The sequence below is a fragment of the Lycium ferocissimum genome, chromosome 4 (genome assembly GCF_029784015.1).
Source record: "Lycium ferocissimum isolate CSIRO_LF1 chromosome 4, AGI_CSIRO_Lferr_CH_V1, whole genome shotgun sequence".
Classification (NCBI taxonomy): domain Eukaryota; kingdom Viridiplantae; phylum Streptophyta; class Magnoliopsida; order Solanales; family Solanaceae; genus Lycium; species Lycium ferocissimum.
The window spans coordinates 55,584,985-55,609,859 of record NC_081345.1 but is presented as its reverse complement, the minus strand read 5'-3'; the positions used below and the strand labels follow the sequence as shown (position 1 = coordinate 55,609,859).

General features: G+C 33.2%; 2 protein-coding genes and 1 non-coding gene across 3 annotated transcripts; 1 reads left to right on the top strand and 2 right to left on the bottom strand.

The window, feature by feature from the left end:
- Positions 1–3,094: 3,094 nt before the first annotated feature.
- LOC132054877 (uncharacterized) lies at positions 3,095–9,330 on the top strand. The gene is made up of 7 exons (XM_059446835.1): positions 3,095–3,254; positions 4,954–5,023; positions 5,115–5,274; positions 5,385–5,466; positions 6,137–6,353; positions 6,749–6,813; positions 8,898–9,330. Exons 1-7 carry the CDS (start codon positions 3,147–3,149, stop codon positions 9,156–9,158), a joined length of 963 nt encoding a protein of 320 aa, XP_059302818.1. The 5' UTR covers positions 3,095–3,146; the 3' UTR covers positions 9,159–9,330.
- Positions 9,331–10,022: 692 nt separating this feature from the next.
- TRNAV-CAC (transfer RNA valine (anticodon CAC)) lies at positions 10,023–10,096 on the bottom strand. Its single transcript has one exon. It is a non-coding gene; the product is annotated as a tRNA-Val (tRNA).
- Positions 10,097–17,176: 7,080 nt separating this feature from the next.
- On the bottom strand, positions 17,177–24,513 carry LOC132054214 (serine/threonine-protein kinase VIK-like). Its single transcript, XM_059446260.1, has 11 exons — positions 24,259–24,513; positions 23,732–23,806; positions 21,248–21,325; positions 21,007–21,101; positions 20,550–20,670; positions 20,334–20,413; positions 19,603–19,665; positions 19,345–19,457; positions 19,174–19,259; positions 18,806–18,924; positions 17,177–17,415 (listed from the first exon to the last, which is right to left on the bottom strand). The coding sequence occupies exons 1-11, from the start codon at positions 24,511–24,513 to the stop codon at positions 17,277–17,279; spliced, it is 1,224 nt and encodes a 407-aa protein (XP_059302243.1). The 3' UTR covers positions 17,177–17,276.
- Between the last annotated feature and the right edge of the window lie 362 nt (positions 24,514–24,875).

The window sequence follows — 24,875 nt, the reverse complement described above, 5'->3', positions numbered from 1 at the left end:
TACCCCAATTTTATACCAACATGGTATATAAATATACCGAGATGGTATCATGGAAGACTGCTTCAGTCCTTCTCTTCTCCATGATACCATCATGGTGTATAAATATACTCAGATGGTATTATGGATGATCATGTTCATTTATTAAAAAAGACACTTTTCTCGGAAAAAAACCTCTATGATACCATCGTCTTATAGACATATACTGTGATGGTATTATGGAGGACTGTTCAGTTCTTTCGTGAGACACTCCTCAGGACCATGGCACCATCGTGGTATATAAATATACTGAGATGGTATCATTGAGGACTGCTTCAGTCCGTCTCTTGGTCCTCTATGATACCATTGTGATATATAAATATACTGCGATAGTATCACGGAGGAAGGGTTTGGGCGAGGGGATACTTCGGGTAAATATTTTCGGTCGGCTGGGGTAGAAGCGAAATTACTTTAGGAGGGGCATGAGGAGCGTAAATATTTTATATTTTAGCGATATTTGGTGTTGTTTTCCCTAAAACACCTTGCAATGAAGTAAATCACCATTATATATGCTATTTTTTTCTCTTTTATCTTCATTATGAACTTAACTATAGAACTAATAAATCTTATTTATAAATTAAAAAAAGAAAAGAAAAGAAGAAGAAGTTATTTTCAAGCACATATAATGGTTTTGGGGTGTATTTATAAATTATAACTAAGTTATTTATTAAGGATGTTTAGTGTAATTTATTGGGATTTGGTGTGGTGGTGTGCTTTAATCACCATAAACTTCAGATCTCAAAAGAAAACCAAAAACCATCTTCCAGAAAAGATGCAAAGCCTCAATATTGTGCAAGTAAGAATTTAATAATCGTGCAATGAAGTAAATCATCATTATATTTTGATATTTTCTTTCTCTTGTTAGTCTATAGTATGAGCTTAACTGTAGAATCAATAAGTGAAAAAATATTTTTCAAGCATATATAATGATTTAGGCCTGTATTTATAACCAAGTTATTTATTAGGTATGCTTAGTATAATTTATCGGGGATTGGTCTGGTGGTGTGCTTTAATTTAATTGGGAATAGATCACATGGATTGAATAATTTAATCACCATTATTAGACCTCAAAAGAAAAGAAAAAGAAAACATCTTCCAGAAAATATGCAAAGCCTCAATATTATGCAAGTAAGAATTTAAATAACCATGCAATGAAGTAAATCATCATTATATTATGATATTTTTTGTTCTTTTTGATCTGTATTATGAATTTAATTATAGACAAATAATCTTATTTATAAAGTAAAAAAACGAAAAATAATTTTCAAACATATTTAAAGGTTTAAGAGTGTAATTACAATTAAGTTATTTATTAGGGATGTTTCGTGTAATTTATTGGGGGTTGGTGTGGTCCTTTGCTTTAATTAATCTTGAACAGATCACATGGATTGAATAATTTAATCACCAATATTAGACCTCAAAAGAAAAGCAAAAGGCAGCTTCCATAAAATTGCAAAGCGTCATAATTGTGCAACTAAAAATTTAAATAACCGTGCAATGAAGTGCATAATTACCATCTGTAAAAAAATAAAATAATTAAAAAAATTAAAAAAAATTACCATCTGTAAGAAGAAAAGGGATGGCTGTTGAAGAAGCCCAAATTCTTAGAGCCATATTTTTACGGTTTTTGTTGTTTTATTGCATAAATAATCACTAAACACTGAATTAATGACAATAACTTTTGGGCAGTATAAACTGAAAGAGAGATGGGTAATTAAGAGAATGTAATTAAGAAATGACTTTTAAGTTCCCCAATAAGTACTTCTTTTATTTTAAAATAAGTGATGTTTTAATCTTTTCATTTTATTTTCAAAATTAATCGTGCTTCACAAAATCAAGATGGCATTAATTTTTTCTTCCAATTTTTACCCTTATTTAAATAAATGTAATTTCATGTAACCAAGAAACGATGGAAGATCTACCTCGTTTTCAAGGCATTTGATTAAGGGTAAGTTAGTAAAAACGCTTCTTTCTTTCTAAGAGTGAATAGTAATTCTTAAGGGGTGCGCTTGAACTAAAAAACACCACTTATTATAAAACGGAGGGAGTACATCATATAAATAGAAAAAATTAAGAAAAATACCAAATAATTGAGAAAAAAGATAGATGTGATTCTTGGCTCAAAAGATATGCCACATCACTTTTCTTTTCCCAAGCTTTATATATACACATATGCTCCATGTTGGATAAAGTTACGTGTCTTAAGAATGTTCCATATTGGATAAAATTATAATCACGATTAAAGAAATTAATTTAGGACTATGAAATTATCTATAAAATTATACTATTACTGACTAAATAAGAATTTGCATGGACTTGTAATACCAGTTAAGTTCATAACTATCTATTTTTGAGAGTAATGGGCATTAAGGGCTTGGTTTTGGGGGTTTATTTATACTCTATTCGTTCTAATTTATGTGATACTTTTCGCTTTTTGAGAGTTAATTTGACTAAATTTTAGACATAAGTTGTATTAGATTAAATGAATATTTTACATTAAAATTTTATACATTTGAAAACTACATGAAAAGTATTATTCCCTCCGTCCCAATTTATGTGATATAGTTTGACTAGGCACAGAGTTTAAGAAAGACTTTTGAAAATTATGATCTAAAACAAGTCATAAATATTTGTGTGGCTATAAATCATTTCACTAAGGGTAAAAGAGTAAGTTTTAAGTTAAATTATTTTAAAATATAGAAATATATCATTTTTCTTAGACAGGATAAAAAGAAAGTGTATCACATAAATTGGGACAAAGTGAGTATTAGATTTACTCAATATTTTTAGATTAAAATTTATACATTTGAAAACTACATGAAAAATATTATGAGTAGAACTTTTCTCGTATCAATTTGGTGAAAAAATATATCTTAAAATATTTGTCAAAGTTCATTGCACGCTCAAAAGTATTACATAAAAGTATTACCAAGTTATTTTATCAGGGATGCATAGTGTAATTTATTGGGGGTTGGTGTGGTCGTGAGTACTCGTGACTCGTGTGCTAAAGTACTTGCTAGCTATAAGTTGCTCAAACGTGTACCTTTCAATTGGACAACAAAAGGCTAAATCAAGAACCAAAAAGTACAGACTCAAACAAGAAGTAAACTATGATAGGAACATCATGCTTATCAGCTCAACAATCCTTAAAGCCAAGCGAGATAAATATTCAAACTCTGAATGGAATTCAACAGCTAGCTGAAACTCGTAAATTCAAGGTTCGATCTTTATTACTTTTACATGATATTCCAAAAAAAAAAATAAAAAAAATCTGATCCTTCATGGGTTTTCACCATTTTCATTTTCTTGATCAATTGATAGTCTTTTGTAGCTATTGAAAATTTATCCGCACGTGATGTTTACATAAAATCAGGAGATGTTGTATGCATGAATTTATGCTACTTTACCATAGTTAATTAATACTATAGGCTAAAGTCATAAGCAACTTTCTAAACTTGGCTGTATCTTTCATATATATTTTTTAAATCTTTATTCTTATCGAACACTTTCACTATTCAGAACTTGTTCTCATTAGACACACATGTCATGGTGTGTATAATACACCTAAAATTTGTTTAAATCACTTCTTCTTCATAGTCTCTTTCCCACCCCTTCCTTCACCATACACAACCATCTCGCCGTCGCCGTCTCCAATGTCGCCACTACTACAATAATCATTTTCTTTTATCTTTTTCAGATTTGGAAACCACCTTTTTTTTTCTTTTTTTCTTTTTTTAAGTTCGAATTTACAAGACACCAAAAAAGAAGAAGTCATATCTAATAAAAACCAAAAGAAAAGCTTCGGTTAAAGCCTGGGTTTTGATGAGTAAGCATAAGGAAGAGGGAGGGAGAGTTGGTAGGTCGGGTTTAGAAAATAGGCTTTTTATTTTTTGCTTTTTGCTAATAAATAGTTTTTCTTATTATTTTAGGCACAAATCCCACATGTCTTCAGTTAATTGTTACTTTTTCACGTATTGGCTAGCTAGTGTATTACATACACTACTTTTTGGGTGGTTATTAAAAATATGTTCAATAGGTATACTTTTTAAGTAGTATAAGTGTTCAATAACATGTCTTAAATAAAGTATCAAAGTGAAAGATAAGGCAGCGAAAATTAGAAAATTACTATTTTAGACTAATACGTCTATGCCAAACACATGCTGTGCTGCAATATCTGGTCCGCCAGAATTAAAAAATTGTAGTACTACTTACATATTTACTGCTCATTTCCTCTAAAATGGGATGCTTACAGAGAATAATCGGAGCTGCAAGTAGATGGTTGGTCTTTAGAGTATTAGATTTAATAATAGGTAAGATGCACCTTCAAATTTATAAGGATTCTGTTCAAACTGAGGATAATGTAGTACATAATTATGCAGTTCATGATGAACTCTATATGTGAAAATTTCATGTGAAGGGCAAGCTCCCTGGTCCCCGAACCGGGCTTGGGCTTCCCTTAATGGGCCTGGAAAACTTTGTTTGTTCTTGTAGCGAGGAGAAAACACGACCAAATGGAAATGGGAAAAAAAGACTTTATGTAAAAATACTTTAAAATATAAATTTTTCCGCTAGTGCTGAGGTTTATTTGCTGATGTGGGATTTATCTATGTCCTCATGTCTTTATAAAAGGTTTGGATGTAGTTGTTATAATTGTTGTGTTGTATGACTTGAATATTATTGAAATTCCTAAAGAGTTTCCCAAAAAAAAGTAGATAAGTTCTACTTTAACAGCCATAGTAGTAATTATGTATTCAGCAGAGCAAGGCAGTAACTTTGGCACAATATTACATTTGTGTTTCAAAAAAAAATAAAAAAAATTAACATGTAAAAATAATCTATTAAGAAAATTCACTAAGCTAAAAAATTATGCTCCAGAACTCGTAAACTAAAATTCCTATCTTCGCCTCTGGTCTCCAGGCATGGTTTCTGGATCAGTTTGGAGTGCTTCATGATGGGAAACAACCTTATCCTGGTGCCATTTCGACATGTACGTTTTCATTTCTTAGATTTGATTGATTATTTTGGTGATTAATTAGTTTTTGCAATTGGGTAACTAATTAATGATAATAATTAAGCAGTGGAAAAGTTGGGAACTTATGGTGCAAAGATGGTAATCATTAGTAATTCATCAAGAAGAGCATATACGACCCTGGAAAAGTTGACAAGCCTTGGATTTGATCCATCACTCTTTGCTGGTATCGTCACCAGTGGGGAATTAACACATCAGTGTCTTCTAAGGTTACACATTTTACATTTAAAGCAGATACAAGGCAAATTATATTATGATTTAATTCCGTATTTAATTATATTCTCAAGGGTCGTTTTCCGTTACATTTGATTATGGGCAGGAGAGACGACGAGTGGTTTGCCTCTTTACGAAGATCATGCATTCACATGACATGGAGCGACAAGGGTGCTATCTCTCTCGAGGTACGTAAGGTTTTGCAGCTCGCTCTTATGTGCAGATGTTCAACATTAAAATTCGTCCCTAATCCTATTTAGTAATAGATTAGTGACAGGTCATCAAAAAAATTTGCTAGCTACGAACAATTTAGCTATATATTTGCGACAAAATTTGTAGCTAATTCCATTTTTTATACTGATTGTTTTTCATGAGTGTTTTGAACCGAAAGAAAATGTTATGTCTTTCTCATTACTAAGTGGTTGGTGGTGTTGGGATCGAAATAACAGGGCGTCATGCGGAAGCTAACAATTTGCAAATCTTGAACGACGATAAATCGGACAACAAAGAAAATATACTAAAAAGCATAATATTATAATATGATTTGGTCAAGTGACCTACATATTAAAAAACCTAATTTAAAAGAAAGCATTGAAACTATGGAGAGAATAATCTCCCCATGAACAAGACTCTCTAAACAACTACATTGTGGATACTATTGTGTTATGAATGAGAAGAACAAATCTTCTATTTATAGAAGTCTAAATCTTCTCCTACAAGAAAAGGAATAAATATGGTAGAATCCTTTTCCCAAAAAAAAAAAAATCTTTTGAAGTAAAAACACAATTATGGTAAAATTCAAATAAGGTAGGAAATTCAGGGCAATTCCTAACAGGTGGCTCTGTTTTTTCACTTTAGGGCTTGGGACTAGAAGTTGTGGAAAATGTTGAGGAAGCCGATTTTATTTTAGCTCACGGAACTGATGCATTGGGGCTTTCTTCTGGTGACACATTTGCCATGAATCTTGATGACCTTGAGAAGATACTGGAGCAGTGTGCTGCTAAAAAAATTCCCATGGTGGTAGCAAATCCTGATTTTGTAACTATAGAGCCTGGGAATCTACGTGCTATGCCCGGTAAGAATAAAGTTTTTCTTGCACTCATGCTTTGGCTGACTGGTTGAGTTACTTTATATTTGAGGGTGCGCATGTGTCTTCAGAGGCAGATTCAGGATTATTTGAACGCTATGGGTTCGAGTTCAAAATTCTACACATCTCATTGAAATTACTAGGGTTTGAAATGTCTTATAGGCCTGCCACCTGTACCTTCATTTTTATACCCAAGACTAGTGGATAATGGGGCCGCTCCTCTATCTTTCTTCACTTAAATATCAGACTTTTATTTATGGCAAGATTCGAAATTGTGACATGCGCCTAGCCTACACATGACTTAAAGCTTGTATCTCATGTCTTTCTCCAAATCTTTAGATTCAGCACTGAGATCCTTCTCTTGGATTATATTTATTTTTCAGGAACATTGGCAGCCACATATGAAAAACTTGGCGGTGAAGTAAAATGGATGGGTAAACCTCATAAGGTAAATCATATTCAAGTTTATTAGTTACTACTTTTGTGATTAAGGTGCTTCTTCTTGTCAAATCTATGATCTTAAAATTGATTATTAATTTTTATCATAAGGTCCAGGGTGGCCTTTGGGTAAAGTTGCTAAAACTTGGGCTTTAGGCCCCCAACTTTTGAAGGCCCCATTTTATATCACAATAGTTATAGTATAAGCTTTTGTTTTTAAAAAAAGTAATATAGATTTCTACTAACAAAAGAATGTATCTTTTGCACTTTGATTTGACATAAAAGGAGCCTAAAATAAAGCTTGTAACGTGTAAATTTTGTAAATCATGGAATGAAAGTAAAAAAAGTAATCATTAGTTTTTTTTTTTTACCTTTTCAATTGAAGCAAGACTTTTCATTTCCTTTTATGGGATATGCAAAACTCACTCATTTTCCTTAGCATCAATGAAGACTTCCTCTCTTTTTATATTTTCTTTGTTCCTTCAAGCTTCAAAAAATGTCACTTTAGCAATATTATTCTTGAAACAAGCAAGAGAAAAGCGTGTGCCAATCTGCATTTTTTGGATATCAAACATTATTGAAAGTTTATGAAGCAACAAGTTCTTATTTTGAGATGAAAGTTACTTGAATCATGTTTTGTTTCATCATTTTTTTAGTATTATTTTTCAATTAAAGTTTATTGTGCTTGAGATTTCTATTACATAGGCATATATTGCTCTTTTATTATTATTAAATTTTAAATATGTTGATTAGAAAATATGGATTGGGCTATTCAAAACTTAAAAGAAAAAGAAAAAATGAAGCTTTGATGCACTCTCAAAAAGAGCTCTAATTGAAATGATTGCAGAAATTTGATCCGGTCATGCATGGACATATCTGACGAATTAAACATGATAACATTCATGATCATTACCTTGGATGTTCTTTAAAATATAATAGTCACTCTGATATTGATGGTTTAGACTTATTTTCCGAATTAAAAGTGTTAAGGGAGATAGTACAAGCAGATGATATTACTTTAATCGATAATACTCAATCAGATAAAAATACTTATTTTTTTTTCCGGATGCCTATATTGCCTATAGAATAGTGTTAACCGTTCCTGTAAGTTGCCTCAGCGGAAGGAAGTTTTTCAAAACTAAAATTGATAAAATGCCTCAGCGGAAGGAAGTTTTTCAAAACTAAAATTGATAAAATCTTACCTAAGATCAAGCATGTCTCAAAAGAGATTAAATGGATTAGGTATATCACCCATTGAAAAAGAAAAATTAGAAGAAATCGATTATAAGACGATTATTCATAGCTTTGCATCTCAAAAAGCTAGAAAAATAAATTTTAAATAAAAACTATATATTATACTCCCTCTGTTTCAATTTGTTTGAACCTATTTCCTTTTTAGTCCGTGCCAAAATGAATGACCTCTTTCCTAATTTGGAAACAAATTCACTTTATGAATGATTTACAGCCACACAAATTTTCAAGGCTTATTTTGAACCACAAGTTTCAAAAGTCTTTCCTCTTTCTTAAATGTCGTGCCCAGTCAAATGGGTTCATATAAATTGAAACGGAGGGAGTATAACTTTTTCTTTAAATAAAAAAATTTTGAGGCCTCTTATCGAAGTTTAGCTTTAGGCCAACAATAGTGTTGAGCTGCCCTTGCATAAGGTCCTATATATGATCTAAAACTGATTGACTCAGGTGCATTTAGAAGTTCATGTCGCCCTATAGAAATAGAAGGTCGTAACATTAGTTGCGTACGATCATATCCTTGAATTGGTGGAATAACATGAACGTAAGTAGTGCTTATGCTAATTATGTACCTTCTTGGGCTGCCCTGAAAAATAATAGCCGGCAAATATATATGTAATATGCATATAATATACATTTTGTATATATTTCTATATATAATATACATATAATATACATAATCAATGTATGTGTTTTGTATAATTTGGCTAGTGTCCGTAATTAATTTCGACCGACGGGCCAAAAGTGAGAAAATACCAATTATAATGATGCATGAACTTTTTTTCGGCTTGTTTAATTTGTCTCAATTGATAATATATCTTCATGAACATTCGAGCCTCGTTGCAGATAATATACAAGTCAGCTATGAAAATGGTTGGCTTGGATTCCCCTGATTCATGTATTGCCTTTGGAGACTCATTGCACCATGATATCAAAGGTGCAAATGCAGCTGGAATTGCATCTGCATTTATCACGTCATGTGGAGTCCATGCTACTGAACTCAGACTTAATCAATTTGGACAAGTTGCAGGTGATGATTCTGTACGTGCTCTTGCCTTGAAGTACGATGCATATCCTACATATTTTCTCCCTTCATTTACCTGGTGAATTGAGAATTCGGAGGGTTGTCACATATTATTGTATTGTATTGTTTTGTTACTCTAATTATAATGTTTGTTTCTATTGTTATTTACATAATATAGTACTCATTCTATTGTTATGTCTGTTGTTGCATAACATTCAAATCCTGGATCGCAATTTCAGTTAACCATATATTTTATGAATAACTCAAATCAAAATTCAAGATCATGCTATTCAAACCCTTGAATCAGAATTGAAGTCAATATCAATGATAGTTAATATTCTTGTTGCAAAGAATCAGAGGAATAGTATAGAGATTGAAAGTTTATAACCTTCACTATATCTTAAAATCAAGTACATTCTTGATTATATTCTTAATGCGAAATTTGTTATCAACAAATGCAAGTTGAGGAAGCAAATTGACATAGTAATCGTAAATTTAATACATTTTCTTTCCAATGTTCTTCAAAACTTTGACAACGCAAAACTCGAATTTGACCAACATGGGGGAAAGCGGTGCATGCTTGTCCTTTTAACATTTTACATTTTGTGGCCAAAACATGAATAGGCTAATACAAAATACAAGTGTCAAACATCTTGTTGCTACTGTCCTAAGCCCTAGTGCTAATACACCAATTAAAGAATGTTTTGATGGACAAACCAAAAAAGAAAAATGATTTACAGAAAGTCAATTAATAAAATAAATTACAAGGAAAAAGAAGCATAGTCAAAAAAAGAAAAGGAAAAAAAGATGTCTTTAGGGCTAATACACCAATTAAAGAATGTTTTGATGGACAAACCAAAAAAGAAAAATGATTTACAGAAAGTCAATTAATAAAATAAATTACAAGGAAAAAGAAGCATAGTCAAAAAAAGAAAAGGAAAAAAAGATGTCTGAGCCCGGGTTCGAACTGGGGACCTCTAGTGTGTGAGACTAGCGTGATAACCGACTACACTGCCTAGACTTACTTGTCATTAAAATGTTACTTTAGGTATTTACTTGGACAAATTATTTCTTATCTGGTTAACCGCTCTGTGAGTGGCAATTTTGGTGTTGGGAGCCAGGGACTTGCGCAAAACCAATTGTCACAAATTCTTTGATTTTTTATAAGTATTAAAGATTTATGGGTCAAAATATTATTAGGATAAAGTAAGTAAACAGAAATGAGATAGCACATGCGCCTAATTATCACTAACCATAATATAGATGTAAAAATAAATATCTGTTGTAAATAATATTTAATAGTGAATGTCCATGTATTATTCAAGTACTTTAGTGATCACTAAAGTAAGTTATCTTTTAGTTAGTGATCACCAAATGTAAGTTATCTTTTAGTTGGTGATTACCAAATGTATTACTAAATTAGTTTTCCTATAAATAGGACCACTTATTCCTATTGAAGACACACAGAAGTGAAAGAAATCATATCAATCTTCAAGTCTCTTTCATATATATGTTCTCTTGCATTTTAATTTTATTATTTTATAACACGTTATCAGCACGAGACTCTAACCAAAAGGATAACTATGAATAATATCACGGCTTCTGCGTGAATTATTTGGGCATTAGCCACAATTAACAAGTTAGTTTTTTGTTTCACGTTGACTCCCGTACTACTACTTTGCTGCCAGGTATGTTTTCTTTAAAGCCTTGACAGTGGTATTTGTTTCTCAATTCTTATGGGAGAAAAGAAAAATGAATCAGTAAGGATTTCTTTCAAATGGCTATAGCCTTCTTTAATTTCATACGGCTTAAGCACTTATTCTGGAATATTTGAAGAAAGGAAAATCAGAGTTTCCTTCTACAAGATGTATTAATTAGCCAAAAAAGTTGGCGTTACAATTTTCTTTCAATGGTGACAAAGTAAGTATCATGCTTTTATCTGACGGTAAGTAGTATTCATCATCTGCCTTTGAAAAGGTATTAGAGTTTTATCTTGACTTTTGATAGTTGATCAATGTTGGCTTCTGGAGAAATAGTTCTCCATGTTTTTGGATCCATATATGGATTTTACCGTTGAAGGTTAATTTTTAATTCAGGTATGCAATATTTTAAATTATTTAATTCATGCTTTCACATGATAGGATAGCCCACAAGGAGTATATATGGCTATCACGAGTTTGCTACTAATAGTACAACTCGTTGGGTTTGTTTGATTTATGAGAACCTAATTGGTTCTGGATCATTTATGCCTCAAATTTGTTCCTGAAGAATAATAATGTTAAGAGGGATTATAATATTAATTTCGTATCCCTTAATGGCTAAATGATAATTGGCAAGAAATATATAGTCACCGGAAGTGACAATATTTTTATGTATTGTGTGGCTACAATTGAAGACGTGTTAGAGAAAAATATTCTCTAAATTATATGTATGCCTCAATTTGCTCCTGAAGTAGCAATATTTTAAAAGAAATTCTAAGCTACCACAATTTGGTATGCTTAAGGCCTGCACATTCAGATGATTGTGTTCCATTTCTGAAGAATGAGAACTTTTGATATAAGCTATAAATATAGATCCATTCCCTGAAGTGAATGTGATAGTATGTAGTAAAGCCTATAAATATAAACGTGCATTTGATTATGAAAATATCATGATTCATCTCCAAAAGAAGTAGAATAATTGAGAAGAAATATTCTGAATATTAGATGCTTTACTCCTGAAGTACTAAACTCATAAATTTGCTCCTCGAGTAGCAAACTTTGAACTCTACTCCCGAAGTAGTAGAACTTTGTACTCTACTCACGAAATAATAAGACTCTGAATTCTACTAGAAGTAGTAAAACTATGAATTTTACTCCTGAAGTAGTAAGGCTTTGAATTCTACTCCTGAAGTAGTACAACTCTGAAATCTACTCCCGAAGTAGTAGAATTCTGAAATTTTACTCCTGAAGTAGTAAAACTTTGAAATTTACTCCTGAAGTAGTAAGACTTTGAAATTTACTCTTGAAGTAGTAAACCGTTAATTTTACTCCCGAAGTAGTAAAACTTTAAACTTTACTTCTGAAGCAGAAAGAATTAGAAAATATATGAGAAATATTCTGAGGAATGTCTTCTTGTGCTTGAGCAAAATAACGAGCTATTGATAAACGTCGTATTGCAAGCACATTTGAATAATCAAGTTTCGTTCCCCGAAGTGAATGAACAAGTACCACAACTTATCTCCTGGAGAGATAAAATACAAGGAATATACATGTTATTTTTGTGGTATGAAATTAAGACATAGCAACACGTACCTCTCGTACGCAGAAACATCTTTAATAATTTTATCAAAGTATCTTTTTAAGAAAAAAGAAAGCAAAATAGAATGTTTCTGCTATAACCACATTGATACATTATGGTTAGTTGTTATTGATTTCCTTGAAGGAAATAACAATTAATGTATCTCTTTATGAAGGATGTGATTATTATGTGGTTGACGCTTAGATACAAAATATTCAGTTAATGATGAATCTCCCTGAAGGAGATGTTTGAAATATTGAAGTTTAGAATTCAATGTTTATTTCATGACACCAGTAGTGTCTAACAAAATTTTCTTTCGTGATACCAAAAGTATCTAAAAAATATTTGGTAGTACAAACTAATAATCAAGGGCACCAGAAGATCTAATTGTTTATCTACAAGTATCACAACACCAACAGTGTTCAAATAATATCTGATTATGGCAGATAAATTGAAGTCTCTCAAAGAGGTTATATGTGATAGCACCATTTATCCGAGATCATAATTGTTACGTTTGGAAAACAAACTGTAGTAGACCTGAAGTTTACTAACAATAAAAATGGTTATCATATTGAGACTACAAAGGGTCGGAATATTAAATATCTTCAAGTTACTACGGGTAAGAAATACACATGTAAAATTTTACCCGAGCATGATAAGATCACATACCACGATAAACCAGAAGTTTATTGATATATAATCTCATGCAATAATAAACTAGAAGTTTACTAAAATAAATAGCACTCGTCATGGTAAACTTGAAGTTTACGGGTACAGATAATTTTATCATTTGACAAGACCATTTTGATCGTCCTGATTTAAATCTGATGTGCTAATTGAGTATTAAAAGCATATTGAAGAACTAGAAGATTCTTCAAGAATTTGTTTGTGTTGCTTGTTCTCATGATAAGTTGATTACATCAGCTAATGTTCGGACTGAATCCCCGAAATTCTGAAAAATATAAAAGGTGAATGTGGGCCCCTTCACCTATAATGTGATGTCCTAAATAGATACATCTATGAGACGGTCACATGTGCGTTTATTGTCAACCTACAGTTTGACATTTATGAAGTTGCTTGCTCAAATAATTGAGTTGGAAGCACAATTTTCAGAACATGTAATCAAGACAATTCATCTTGATAATCTTTGTGGTTTATATCTAAATTTTTGGCATTAGATGCCTCCATAATACAGCTAAACCATTTCTTATGAGAACAGAACTTCAGATGTTGGTCTGAGATATGATATATTGCATACAACAACACTTGTATGCTTCAGATCAATAAATTTTGATAAATTCTCCCCTCATATTTGGTTTAGGGTCAGGAACTAGATATTTTCATCTTATAGCATTTGACGTGCGGTATATGATTAATGGATATACCATGATGCACACAGATGGATTTTCCCAAAGAAAATGGGGACATATGTCACTAAAATAAGGAGGGGAGAATAAGCAACTAAGAAATATGTTGTGAATTATCATCAGTATGATCCTCAGATAATTCAAGTCAAATGCTGGAAGCATTTGCTGACCCAACTATTTCATATTTCATCTGCAAAATGCTTCTAATGTCCTCGAAGGACGAGTCTACAAAGATGCATGGAGCATGGTAGACCAATCGGTTCCAAATATAATAATCCTTGAAAGGGGAGGAGCAAATGATCATAATAAGGAGGCAATGTGCTCTTGAAGAGCTACGACATAACTTTTCATAAACCTTATGAGAGGTTCAGGTACCTGAAAATAATGAAGTGATGAGATCTCAGTAAGTTATGTCGAATTGCGAACCGATACGAGATGATATCTCATCGACGATATCTTTAATACGGTATGGCGCGCAATATTGTATAAGATTGTGAGGATATGAGTTCTACGTCTCTTAAAGCATGCTGACGTAGAAATAATTACCAAGTGATATGATGCATCTTGGTAAGCGATTTGGACCTGTAGTCCAAACATTAGAAGATGTCACAATTTATACTGATGGAAGTTGTCACAGCCTCTATGGATTACTTGACAAAATTTATATAAAAATTTCTGAAGGATTCAAAATGCCTAAAGCATTTACAAATTCTTGGGAAACTTGTTTATAATCCTTAAATGGATTAAATGAATCAAGGCTGATGTACTGAAATCGCCTTAATGTATATTCATTGACGAATGGTACATATATACTATGTTTATCCTTGTCTCTTTATGATAGTCTGAATCTTTCATATGAATATTATTGGAGCTCTTGAAGAGTTTACAAAAGCAGTACATTATCTGCTGAAAGAAGTTGAAATAAGAAAATTGAATTGGTCCTGAAGTACCATATCTTTATGCAATTGATGCACTTATATATCTTGCTATAACTACAAGCATGATATAATTTACTCCTATATGGAGATATTGAAATAAGATCAAATTCTTGGGAAACTTGTTTATAATCCTTAAATGGATTAAATGAATCAAGGCTGATGTACTGAAATCGCCTTAATGTATATTCATTGACGAATGGTACATATATACTATGTTTATCCTTGTCTTTATGATAGTCTGAATCTTTCATATGAATATTATTGGAGCTCTTGAAGAGTTTACAAAAGCAGTACATTATCTGCTGAAAGAAGTTGAAATAAGAAAATTGAATTGGTCCTGAAGTACCATATCTTTATGCAATTGATGCACTTATATATCTTGCTATAACTACAAGCATGATATAATTTACTCCTATATGGAGCTATTGAAATAAGATCAACTGCATACTGCTAATGAAAGTATGGAATGAATGTGTTTATCCTAACAAATATTGTCAAGTGTTTTGGATATACAGGGCATTCATCTGATCGACATAAGAGTTCGATTCAAATATGTTATCTCTTTCCATGAAGGATTACTGTCAAACCATGTTATTATACATGACAGTCAAACCATAGAATGATAACATCAGATAGATTATGAAGCAAGTCAAGAATGTACTTGACGTGATTTTAACAATATTATATGGTGATGATGCAACTCTATCTAAGGAATGAAGATGCAGATTATCAGGCAGGTCGTTTGACAGATCTGATCACAAACATAGTACCAACCTCGAGATATGATAAGTTGGTATATACAAGATCGGAGTACATCATCTTCAAGAATTATGTGATGCTTTAATCTGGGGGAGTAAAATACGCGCTGCACTAATGCTCTAATCTAGGGGAGTAAAATACGCGCTGCACTCTTTTTCCCTTAACCAAGGTTTTTGTCCCAATTGGGTTTTCCTGGTAAGGTTTTTAATGAGGCAGCTATCAAAGCGTATTACTAGATATGTGTACTCTTTTTCCTTCACTAGAACTTTTTCCCACAGGGTTTTTCCTATTAAGGTTTTAACGAGGCACATTATTTATTAATGGACATTCAAGGGGGAGTGTTGTAAATAATATTTAATAGTGAATGTCCATGTATCATTCAAGTACTTTAGTGATCACCAAAGTAAGTTATCTTTTAGTTAGTGATCACCAAAGTAAGTTATCTTTTAGTTAGTGATCACCAAATGTAAGTTATCTTTTAGTTGGTGATCACCAAATGTACTACTAAATTAGTTTTTCTATAAATAGGACCACTCATGTCCTATTGAAGACACACAGAAGTGAAAGAAATCATATCAATCTTCAAGTCTCTTTCATATATATGTTCTCTTGCATTTTAATTTTATTATTTTATAACAAAATCATCATACGTCGAATTCTTTGTTATCTTTCTTCTAAGTTCGGTAGTACTAGATATTGGAATATCCATCAAATAATTATCAACATTTCCTTGAGCACACGCACCTAAACCTTGATATATCCCTAAAAATATTCAATCAACTAATGCGCCTCAATGCATTGAAACAACTAAGACTCAGTGTAAATAGCATTTCACCCCTAACGACAAAACTGATTGATTCTTCAATATCAGCTTCATTCTAGCCATGAATAGCTTAAAAAAAACCTCATGTTCAGCTTGTTGCCTTCGTAGAATCGAAAATGAAGTTTTCATTATATACATTGTCCGATCATGAATTAGTAATTGTTTCCAATTTCCAAAAGAATATCCCAATAGGACCCATTACTTCCCCAGAATAATTGACAAAAAATAATTTCCCTAACTTCCTAGATAACCAATTTTCTTGAAATGGGTTATGCCTTCCTTTTATAAGGGCAAGGGTCTTCACTGCTCAACATAAATGGTGACAACAAAAGTACTAAAAGAATTAAGAGATCAGTTTTTGGATGTAGATATGAGACATTCTTACTATTCTTCTTTGGTTTTGACCCATTTATCTCATAAGCATCTTGCAAGTTAAATATCCACTAATTCTTCACAATTAGTCTGGCCATTCATCAACTTTAGAAGGGAATTGTTATACTCTCAACCTGTGCCTTTTGATATGCTGAGTATTTCTGTTTCAATATTTGATATAGGACAGTGAGATATGTTAAAAGTGGGATCATCTCATTCAAAAAAGCTTAAGCTACAGATATAGCAGAGTTCTGTTTACTTAATTATGTCCTCAAGATGCCCTTCTTGTATGGACTTCAATTTTTTTTTATGAGCCAAGCATTTTATTGCAGGTAAAAGTGATTTACAGGTACCTTTTGTAGCAAGCACGGACTGTTAACCTGGAAAACATGGTAACTAACCTGTTATTGCAGGAAAAATTATATTAGTGTAAATTTTTAAAATTGTTGGTGTATACAAGTTAAACTCTAACAAAATTTGCTGCAAACTCATATCCTTTCAGGAAGTATTCCCTTGTAGATATTTCAAGACAAACTCGCACTTTATTTATGTATTTTCAGATCATGTATTTTCAGATCTGAAAGGGCCATGCAGTAGCTCCTTTGTAACCAGAGAAATGAAATGCAATAAGAGATACGTCGAATCAGCTTAAGATGATTCAACTTATAATATCATACAGCTACAGCACGTTCCCAACACTATCTTCTCTTGCATGGTCCCATGGATTTTCTCAAGCCGATCAATTATTTCTTGAAATGAGGGTCTACGATCAGGGTTCTTGTGCCAGCATTCACGAAGCAGCCTGCATACAGTGTCATGTCAGTTTTCGTTCTGTCTCCATGCAAGTCTCTAATTTTCTATCAATTTAGTGAGGATATTTTACATTATTATAATTTAGCCTATGGTAGCAGATTATTTATTTTCACGAGTCTACTGAGTAGTGGTCATAACTCATAATAAGGATTTACCTGTAATTATTTACTTCATAAATGACTTGATTGCGTAAATATTTTTCACACTTTTAGTGCATAGAACTTAAACTCAACTTTCGACATGCTGAAGGAAGCTAAGATTGGCTAATAAGAAAATTTTAAGGAAGAAGTACCTAGGCACTCGATCATATAAATGCTGCGATGTACAATCAACAATTAGAAAGCAAGTCGTTTTAGCAATAAAAATGGGCATTATGGATAAGCATATAAAAGGAGTAACTTTTATGTGATTGCAGTGCCTAAGATTTTCTAGGCACATAAAAAGGAGTTACCAACTTGACACCCAGAAAAGAAGGGAAACGAAAAATTGATACTCCACCCAAAGGGTCTTGCGTAGTGGTCAACAAAATGGATTGAGAACCATGAGATCTCACATTCCAATCCCGACGGAGGCAAAAACATTTATTTTGTTCCCATTTGTCCAAACCTTAGTGGACAGTTACTCGATGCCTGTGCTGGTAGGAGGCAGGTACCCCGTGAAATAGCTCAAAGTGCACACAAGCTGGCTCGGACACCACGATTATCGGAAAAAATAAAAACAGAAAGCTTGATACTCCATTAATTATAGGAACCAAAAGCTGAGAAACAAACAACCACATTTACTTCCTCAATTAAACTGGCTTCCACATTCTTGCCACAGAAAAAGAATCTGAGAAACAGAATTGCAACCTCTTTACCCTTATTTTCCTAGAAACAGAAAACAAGGTAAATACATTTTTCTTTTTCCTGTTGTATGATTTAGACAATAAAAACAAAGAAGCAATAAGCAAAAGAGAGGTTAGAACAAATTAGCATTCGTTTTTTTTTTCTTTCTAAAACTCATTCCTTTACAACTGAAGAATGTGAGTCATTAATTTGATTCTATTCACAAAATAGTTTCTTTCAGCTCAAAAAATAAGGAAATGTTTCCATGATTTTGCAATCCAAAGAAAATTCAACATTAGCACACATTTTTTCAGCAAAAGTACATAATCAACACACGCTCACACAACTTTCAGTAAGCCACTTCAAAAATACTATACTTTCACTTTCCTCAAACCTTGAAACGCAAAATGCAACACCACTGAAACTTAAAACAACCAAGAGGACCGCATTCCTAAAGGACGCTACATCATTTGGACACTACATAGCCATAGTTCTTGTTAGCAAAATAGGAAAACTGGTAAGCCTTGAAAATGCAGCAAAAATCAAATAACCTACGTCTTGATTTGCTCAGGAAATATGTATGAAGCAAGATGTGGCCGATAATCTTCGTATGCTGTCTTATCTGCCACTTGTTCTGGGGAGTCCTCCCTATTTGATGGTCCTCCTAGGAACATCTGTAGTACAGAAGCATATGCTAACGTTTACTTTATACTTAAAAGAAAAAATGTTGCAAGGCCAACAACATGCTGATATAAAAATTGATCAAAATATGTGTGGATTGTTTCCCTAGCTATATTTATGGTTCAGGCCTAATTTCCCACAACAAAATTTGAGAACACAAGGTACCAATTTGGCATCTAATAGGTTTAAGGAAAACATTTCAAAATATGCGAGTAAATGTAAGCATGTAAGTTCAAACTCACCTCGTGGACGATTAGAGCAAATGAAAAGACATCAACACTCTTCCCATATGATTCTCGACGGTAAACTTCTGGAGCCATGTATCGATCTAAATAAACATGGATATAATTATGTTTCGGGAGTCGACTATCAAAGGAAAAAGAAATGCAGATTAGCTCAGTAATACACTGTACATGATCCAGTCCCTCCAGTCATTTTGTAACCATAAGAATCCTTCTGTTGTGCAATTTTACTGAGTCCAAAGTCTGTGACTTTAAGACGCCCTGCTTCATCCTGCAATACATTTCTGCAGGAGTAGAAAGTTGATTTATAGCTGCACATAAATACTAAATTTGAATGATAAAAGTATTTTGTATTCCCTGGATTGACAAGTACCAATAGGTTTGATGCGTGTGAGCTGAGTTAAATGTAGCTAGTGAAACTGCGAGTACCTAGGAGTCAAATCCCTATGGATAACAGCATGAGGCTTATGCTGATGTAGATAATTCATTCCTCTGCAAATGCAAACAGAGAACTTAGGATATAGCTGCTTTAAAGAGTACATATAATATGAAATAACCACGAATTCAAGGCTGACAAGTATTTCAATGTTTTAGAAGACATTTTCATAATGAGGAGCACCGGACTGAAAATAAATAACCAAAAATTACTTCCTCTATTATGTAAACGAGGTGGAGAAGAAGATCCATCTTTTTGGCAGTTGATACTTGCATTAAAAACCTTTGAGGATTCCACTTAGTTGTCTACACCTTTCAACATCAGAGCACCTTTCTACCTAAGGTCATGGCCGAATAATTTTTAAGGGGAAATTTGGTCATTGCTTGGTTCTTTTCATATATATAGACTCTTTAATAAGCACATATTACATATATCAATTAAGCACTCAGCTATAAAGAATCTGATCCATATGATTAATCAAATGTATCTTGGCATAAGATGCATAGTAAGGTTAAAAACATTAACTCATTTTCTCTTTCCAGCTTAGTAATTGCACATAGTAGATGAAAACCTAATGATTGAATTTATGGAAAAGAAATTACAAATAATAAACTGAAAAAAGGTGCAAAGTTGAGTGAAAACCAAAGAAACAGAAATGCAGGTAAATTGTGCAAGTGAGATGTAACACTTGAATTGTAGGCTGACTTGTCATTGAACCTTATACCTTGCAATATCTAATGCATAAGCAACTGCTGTCAGTGGATCAAGTCTTCCTTTCTTTCTCAATTGGTCATACAAGCTTCCCTAGATTAAAAATTTGTAACAATATCAGTGTGAGCATTACTAAAAGCTCAGGTCCTCATATAATCACACATATATTTCAAAGTTACTAAGGAATATCACGTGATCAGAGTGCTCCTGAACATCATACAAGACTTACATTTCGAAGATACTCAGTAAGGAAGATTAATCGATCAGATTGCTTTAGAACGCCGAGAAACTGCACAATATTGGGATGGCGCAACTTTTGCCACAATGCCAGTTCCTTCAGAAAAGCATTCCTGTGAAGCTCACAATTATGGATGTTATGAGTTCAAATGTCATATTAATCCAAATTCTGGACGAAAAAAATATTGGAGATCCAAAGAAGCCATAGAATTATGGACATGATCGGAGTCAACAACTTGGCGAAGAACCTTTTGGCAAGCATTTCACATATAAACCTGGAGTGAAATTATCTCCTCGGTAGTACAGTTGGTTCTTAGTGAAATTGAGGATATACAAGACCTTAGAAGTGATAGTAAAGGATAAGAAAGATCATAAAATAGTCAACCACTTCCAATCAGTTGCTTATGTGATGTTTTAACTACAGCTTTGTAAGAAATCAGTAAACTTACCTCACCATTGGGTTCGATGCAATGGAAGCACGAATAGTTTTTGCAGCAACTTCTGTACCTCGCCACTTTACTAAATAAACTTCACCATATGCACCCTGTTATTCGCAGTCTCATTCATTAATAGTAATATATATATATATATATATATATATATATATATATAAAGTGAATTGACGTATTAAAATTTAAAAGAATATAGTCAAGTTGATATTTGCCTTGGCTTCTGGGTAAGAGAAATTACTTCTCCAATTAGAGTTGCATTCTTCATGTCCACTTCACCATGACCAATTATACAACATGGTGTATCAGAGTCACCCAACTACATCAAGCAAAAGGAAATGAAGGTAAAAAGAAATGTTATCATACAACATTTTCAGGAAATTCATATTATCTAACACTACCACAAAAATAAAGATGACATCGTGGTAAAGAACATGCAGTTCTGACAAGGATCCTATCTACATCAACTTGTCCAGAAGGCATACGCACGACGTAGCCTGTCCTCTTCTCCTGCTGGGGATTATTGTTACTTATCCTCCTTTATTTATTCTCAAAATTATAAGCTAGCTGATCACGAGATTATCTCACATGGAATAGATCAAATGAGTTGGGATCCAAAATAAAATTCATGATCACAGAAAATGGATGTCATGCACGGCTCATAGGATATCATGGTTCAAAATCCTACATATAAAGTCACTTAAAGTAAAACAAAAGAAGAAGAAAGAAAGGAAACAAGGAATATGCCACACAGCTATTAACACGCTGTATAGATCCCCTAATTCATTCACTATACTGAAAGAAACCCCAAAACCAGCGATTGAAGCTACTTTTGTTGCATAAACACTATTGAGAGAATAATCTCCCCCAAAACAATACTCTCTAAATGACTACATTGTGGATGCTATTGTGTTGTGTATGAGAAGAACAAATCTTCTAGAAGTACGAAACTTCTCCTCCAAGAAATAGGATAGATATAGTAGAGTCCTTTTTCATAAAGAAAATATTTTCTACCAATAAATCCTTTTTGAAGTAAAACACAATTATGGTAGAATCCAAATAAGGTAGGAAATTCAGGACAAACCCTAACAAGTCCCACATTGAAATTGGAAATTTAGCTATTGACAGAAGGAAATAATGGAGTTAGGCACATGATTTTTAGTTGTTTTGGTTATAACTGTGAATGGGAAGGCTAGTGTTGAACAGGAAACAGGAAACCGCCAACTCTGTTGTATTTAAAAGGGAGGTTTATCATTGTGTAAATAATTGATGGTTTTGGCTAATAAGCTCTCTCTCTCTCTGAGTTCCTTTATTGCGTTTGGTTCTGCCGGTTAACTCTAGCCAGTCTGCTGGAAAATCCGTTCAAGATCCATTCTTGCATTTGGTTCCTAGGGATTTTTCGTTTCTTTTGATTCATGTTGTATCACTTTTGATGACACTAGCTGGTGAAATTTTTGACTTGTTTCTTTTTGATTGTTAAAGGAAGAAACTTAAAGAACGCTTCAAGATTGTGTAAATACACCAATTGTTGGGTGTGCGGACAAAGTACCACATCGGTAGCTGGAAAGAAAAAGGAGCTACTTATAAGGTGTTGGATATTCTTAATGATGTATAGTTTTTTAGGGGCTTAGATGCGAAGCTTGGCAAATCGAACAATATCACATCATGTTAAAGAAAGTATCTTTGGGTCATTTAGCCAACAAGCGGTATCGAAATGCCCGTGGTTTTGGCGGGACGAGGCTATGAAGATGGCGGAGTGTGGCGTGGGGCCCGGCTTAGTGACTTTGCCCGTCTATGGGCCGGTTTACGACCTTTACCCGTAGCTTTGAATATGCATACACAGCCTTTGGGCTTCGGTGACCGTAAATACTCTGACGATGTGGGTGACACACTGACATGTTGAGTCTCTGACCCGTGAGTTATGGTAATGAGCCATGTGGAACTTAGTTCGAGGAGAGATTGTTGGGCGTGCGAATAAAAAATCTGTGGTAGGCTGAAAAGAAAAAGTAGGCTCTTATAAGGTGTTGGATACTTTTCTTAATGATGTGAGGCCTTTTGGGGAAAACCGTGTGGGCTTGGCTAAAGCGACGATATCACATCATATTAAGAGTATCTTTGGATTAGCTTGAACACGAATCCTGAGCAGATATGATTTAGAATCCATATATTTTATATACTATTGTTCCCTTTTGAAAAGACGCTATTAGCCAATATGTAGGCAGACTGTTTCTTTGAACTAAAAGAGCCTTTCTTCAAGGATGAATCTTTTCACCGTTCCATTTTCAACCGTACGGATTGTCAACAACTAATTATTAAGTAAACAAATATGATTTTCTTACTTTTGCAATTAAAACATACCAAAAGGAAGGAGGAGGAGCAGCAGAGTGTGGAGATGGAGCATAGGTATATATTTGAAAAACTTCTAAAATTAGGACAAAGCTTAGACACCAACTCACAAAAAGGACACCTAGTCAAATTTTCTAACTTAATTATGTCTTCAACATGCTCCTTCATGTGCTAGCCTAATTCTTTCCCATGGGTCAAGCATGTGTAATTGCCTTTTGATAGTCAATATTAAAGGAGAGTTTCTTTTTCAACCATGTATAGCAAGAAACGCAAATTACCCATTCTATTTCCTAGCAGTATTGTGAGACAAAATTAAGATAGCATTGACAGTATACAGTGGTTACAGTCATATGCATGAGAAAAAAGTTAAGACATATACCGGATCATATCCACCATGTGCCTCTAGAATCTTGCAGACATCCTCGTGACCAAAGTTACGGGCATCAGAGAGTGGCTGCACGAGATTTTGATCAATGCTTACACTAATCAATTTGTTGAGAAACAAGCTAAAGTCCCATATTATAGCCTTAATAAGATTGTCCGAATAAAAAAGAACAAAATGGGAACCACATATCCTCAAGTAAATTGTTGTTATAGCTTGGAAGCAAACAATACTACTCCATGCCACTATATTCAGGTACTTTACTATCTCATTTTTAATCATCTTTATTCCTTCTTTGAGTTTTGAATTGCTAATAAATTTCATATTTACAGCTCAGTTAGTGTACAGTTGTATAATACAGTCAAACCAAATAACAAAAATGTTACTAAATGACAACAAACAATATAGTCTGTCCAAATATTGTTTCAACAACATAACACAGTACAATAAAAACGATTGTGAAACAACAATCAACTGATCAAGTGTAAAGGTAATTCATTTTAATTGCAATAAGTGCAACTTACAGTTCGGCCCCAGCGATCTATGGAGTTTACATCAGCTCCTTTCTTAAGAAGTAGAACAACAATCTCTGCACAACCTTCAGAGGAAGCTAAATGAAGTGCTGTTCTCTTATCATAGTCAACCAGATTGGGTTCCACTCCCTTTTCAAGCTCTTGTATCACACCCTCTTTGTCACCAAGACCTGAACAGTGCAGAAGACGATAAGGACCTCCTGGTTCCATTCTTTGAGGTAGCATCTGCTTATCAAAATGTACCATTAACCAAAGTTAGTTTGTCTGTAAGAAAAAACTTCTCTATACAATCGACAAGAAGCAAGGGCAACGTGGAGACAACATCCATTATGGCAAGTAGCGGTGGAGACACATTGGAATTGGATCACTTTGTCTAGAAATTCAATTAAATATATGGATGTATATATAATTTTTTATAAGAATAACATGTATTTTGCACCGTTTAAAAAGTAATGAGAGTAATATCAATTTGGGATAGAAAGTAAAGCCTTGGAACCCCACAACTCTCAGGCTCAAACGCATATACAAGACGAATTGTGATAATAAATTGATACCACTTGCATATATTCTTGCATATGTCACCGATAGGAAGTGTTCCCTAAAATACT

Excerpts from the sequence above, each read along its gene's own strand:
- LOC132054877 (XM_059446835.1), top strand. The coding sequence starts at position 3,147 with ATGATAGGAACATCATGCTTATCAGCTCAACAATCCTTAAAGCCAAGC. Across the intron at positions 5,275-5,384 it reads ACACATCAGTGTCTTCTAAG|GAGAGACGACGAGTGGTTTG; the intron begins GTTACACATTTT and ends GATTATGGGCAG. Across the intron at positions 5,467-6,136 it reads AGGGTGCTATCTCTCTCGAG|GGCTTGGGACTAGAAGTTGT; the intron begins GTACGTAAGGTT and ends TTTTCACTTTAG.
- LOC132054214 (XM_059446260.1), bottom strand. The coding sequence starts at position 24,513 with ATGGTACATTTTGATAAGCAGATGCTACCTCAAAGAATGGAACCAGGA. Across the intron at positions 20,671-21,006 it reads GCATCGAACCCAATGGTGAG|GAATGCTTTTCTGAAGGAAC; the intron begins GTAAGTTTACTG and ends TGAGCTTCACAG. Across the intron at positions 20,414-20,549 it reads TTACTGAGTATCTTCGAAAT|GGAAGCTTGTATGACCAATT; the intron begins GTAAGTCTTGTA and ends TTTTTAATCTAG.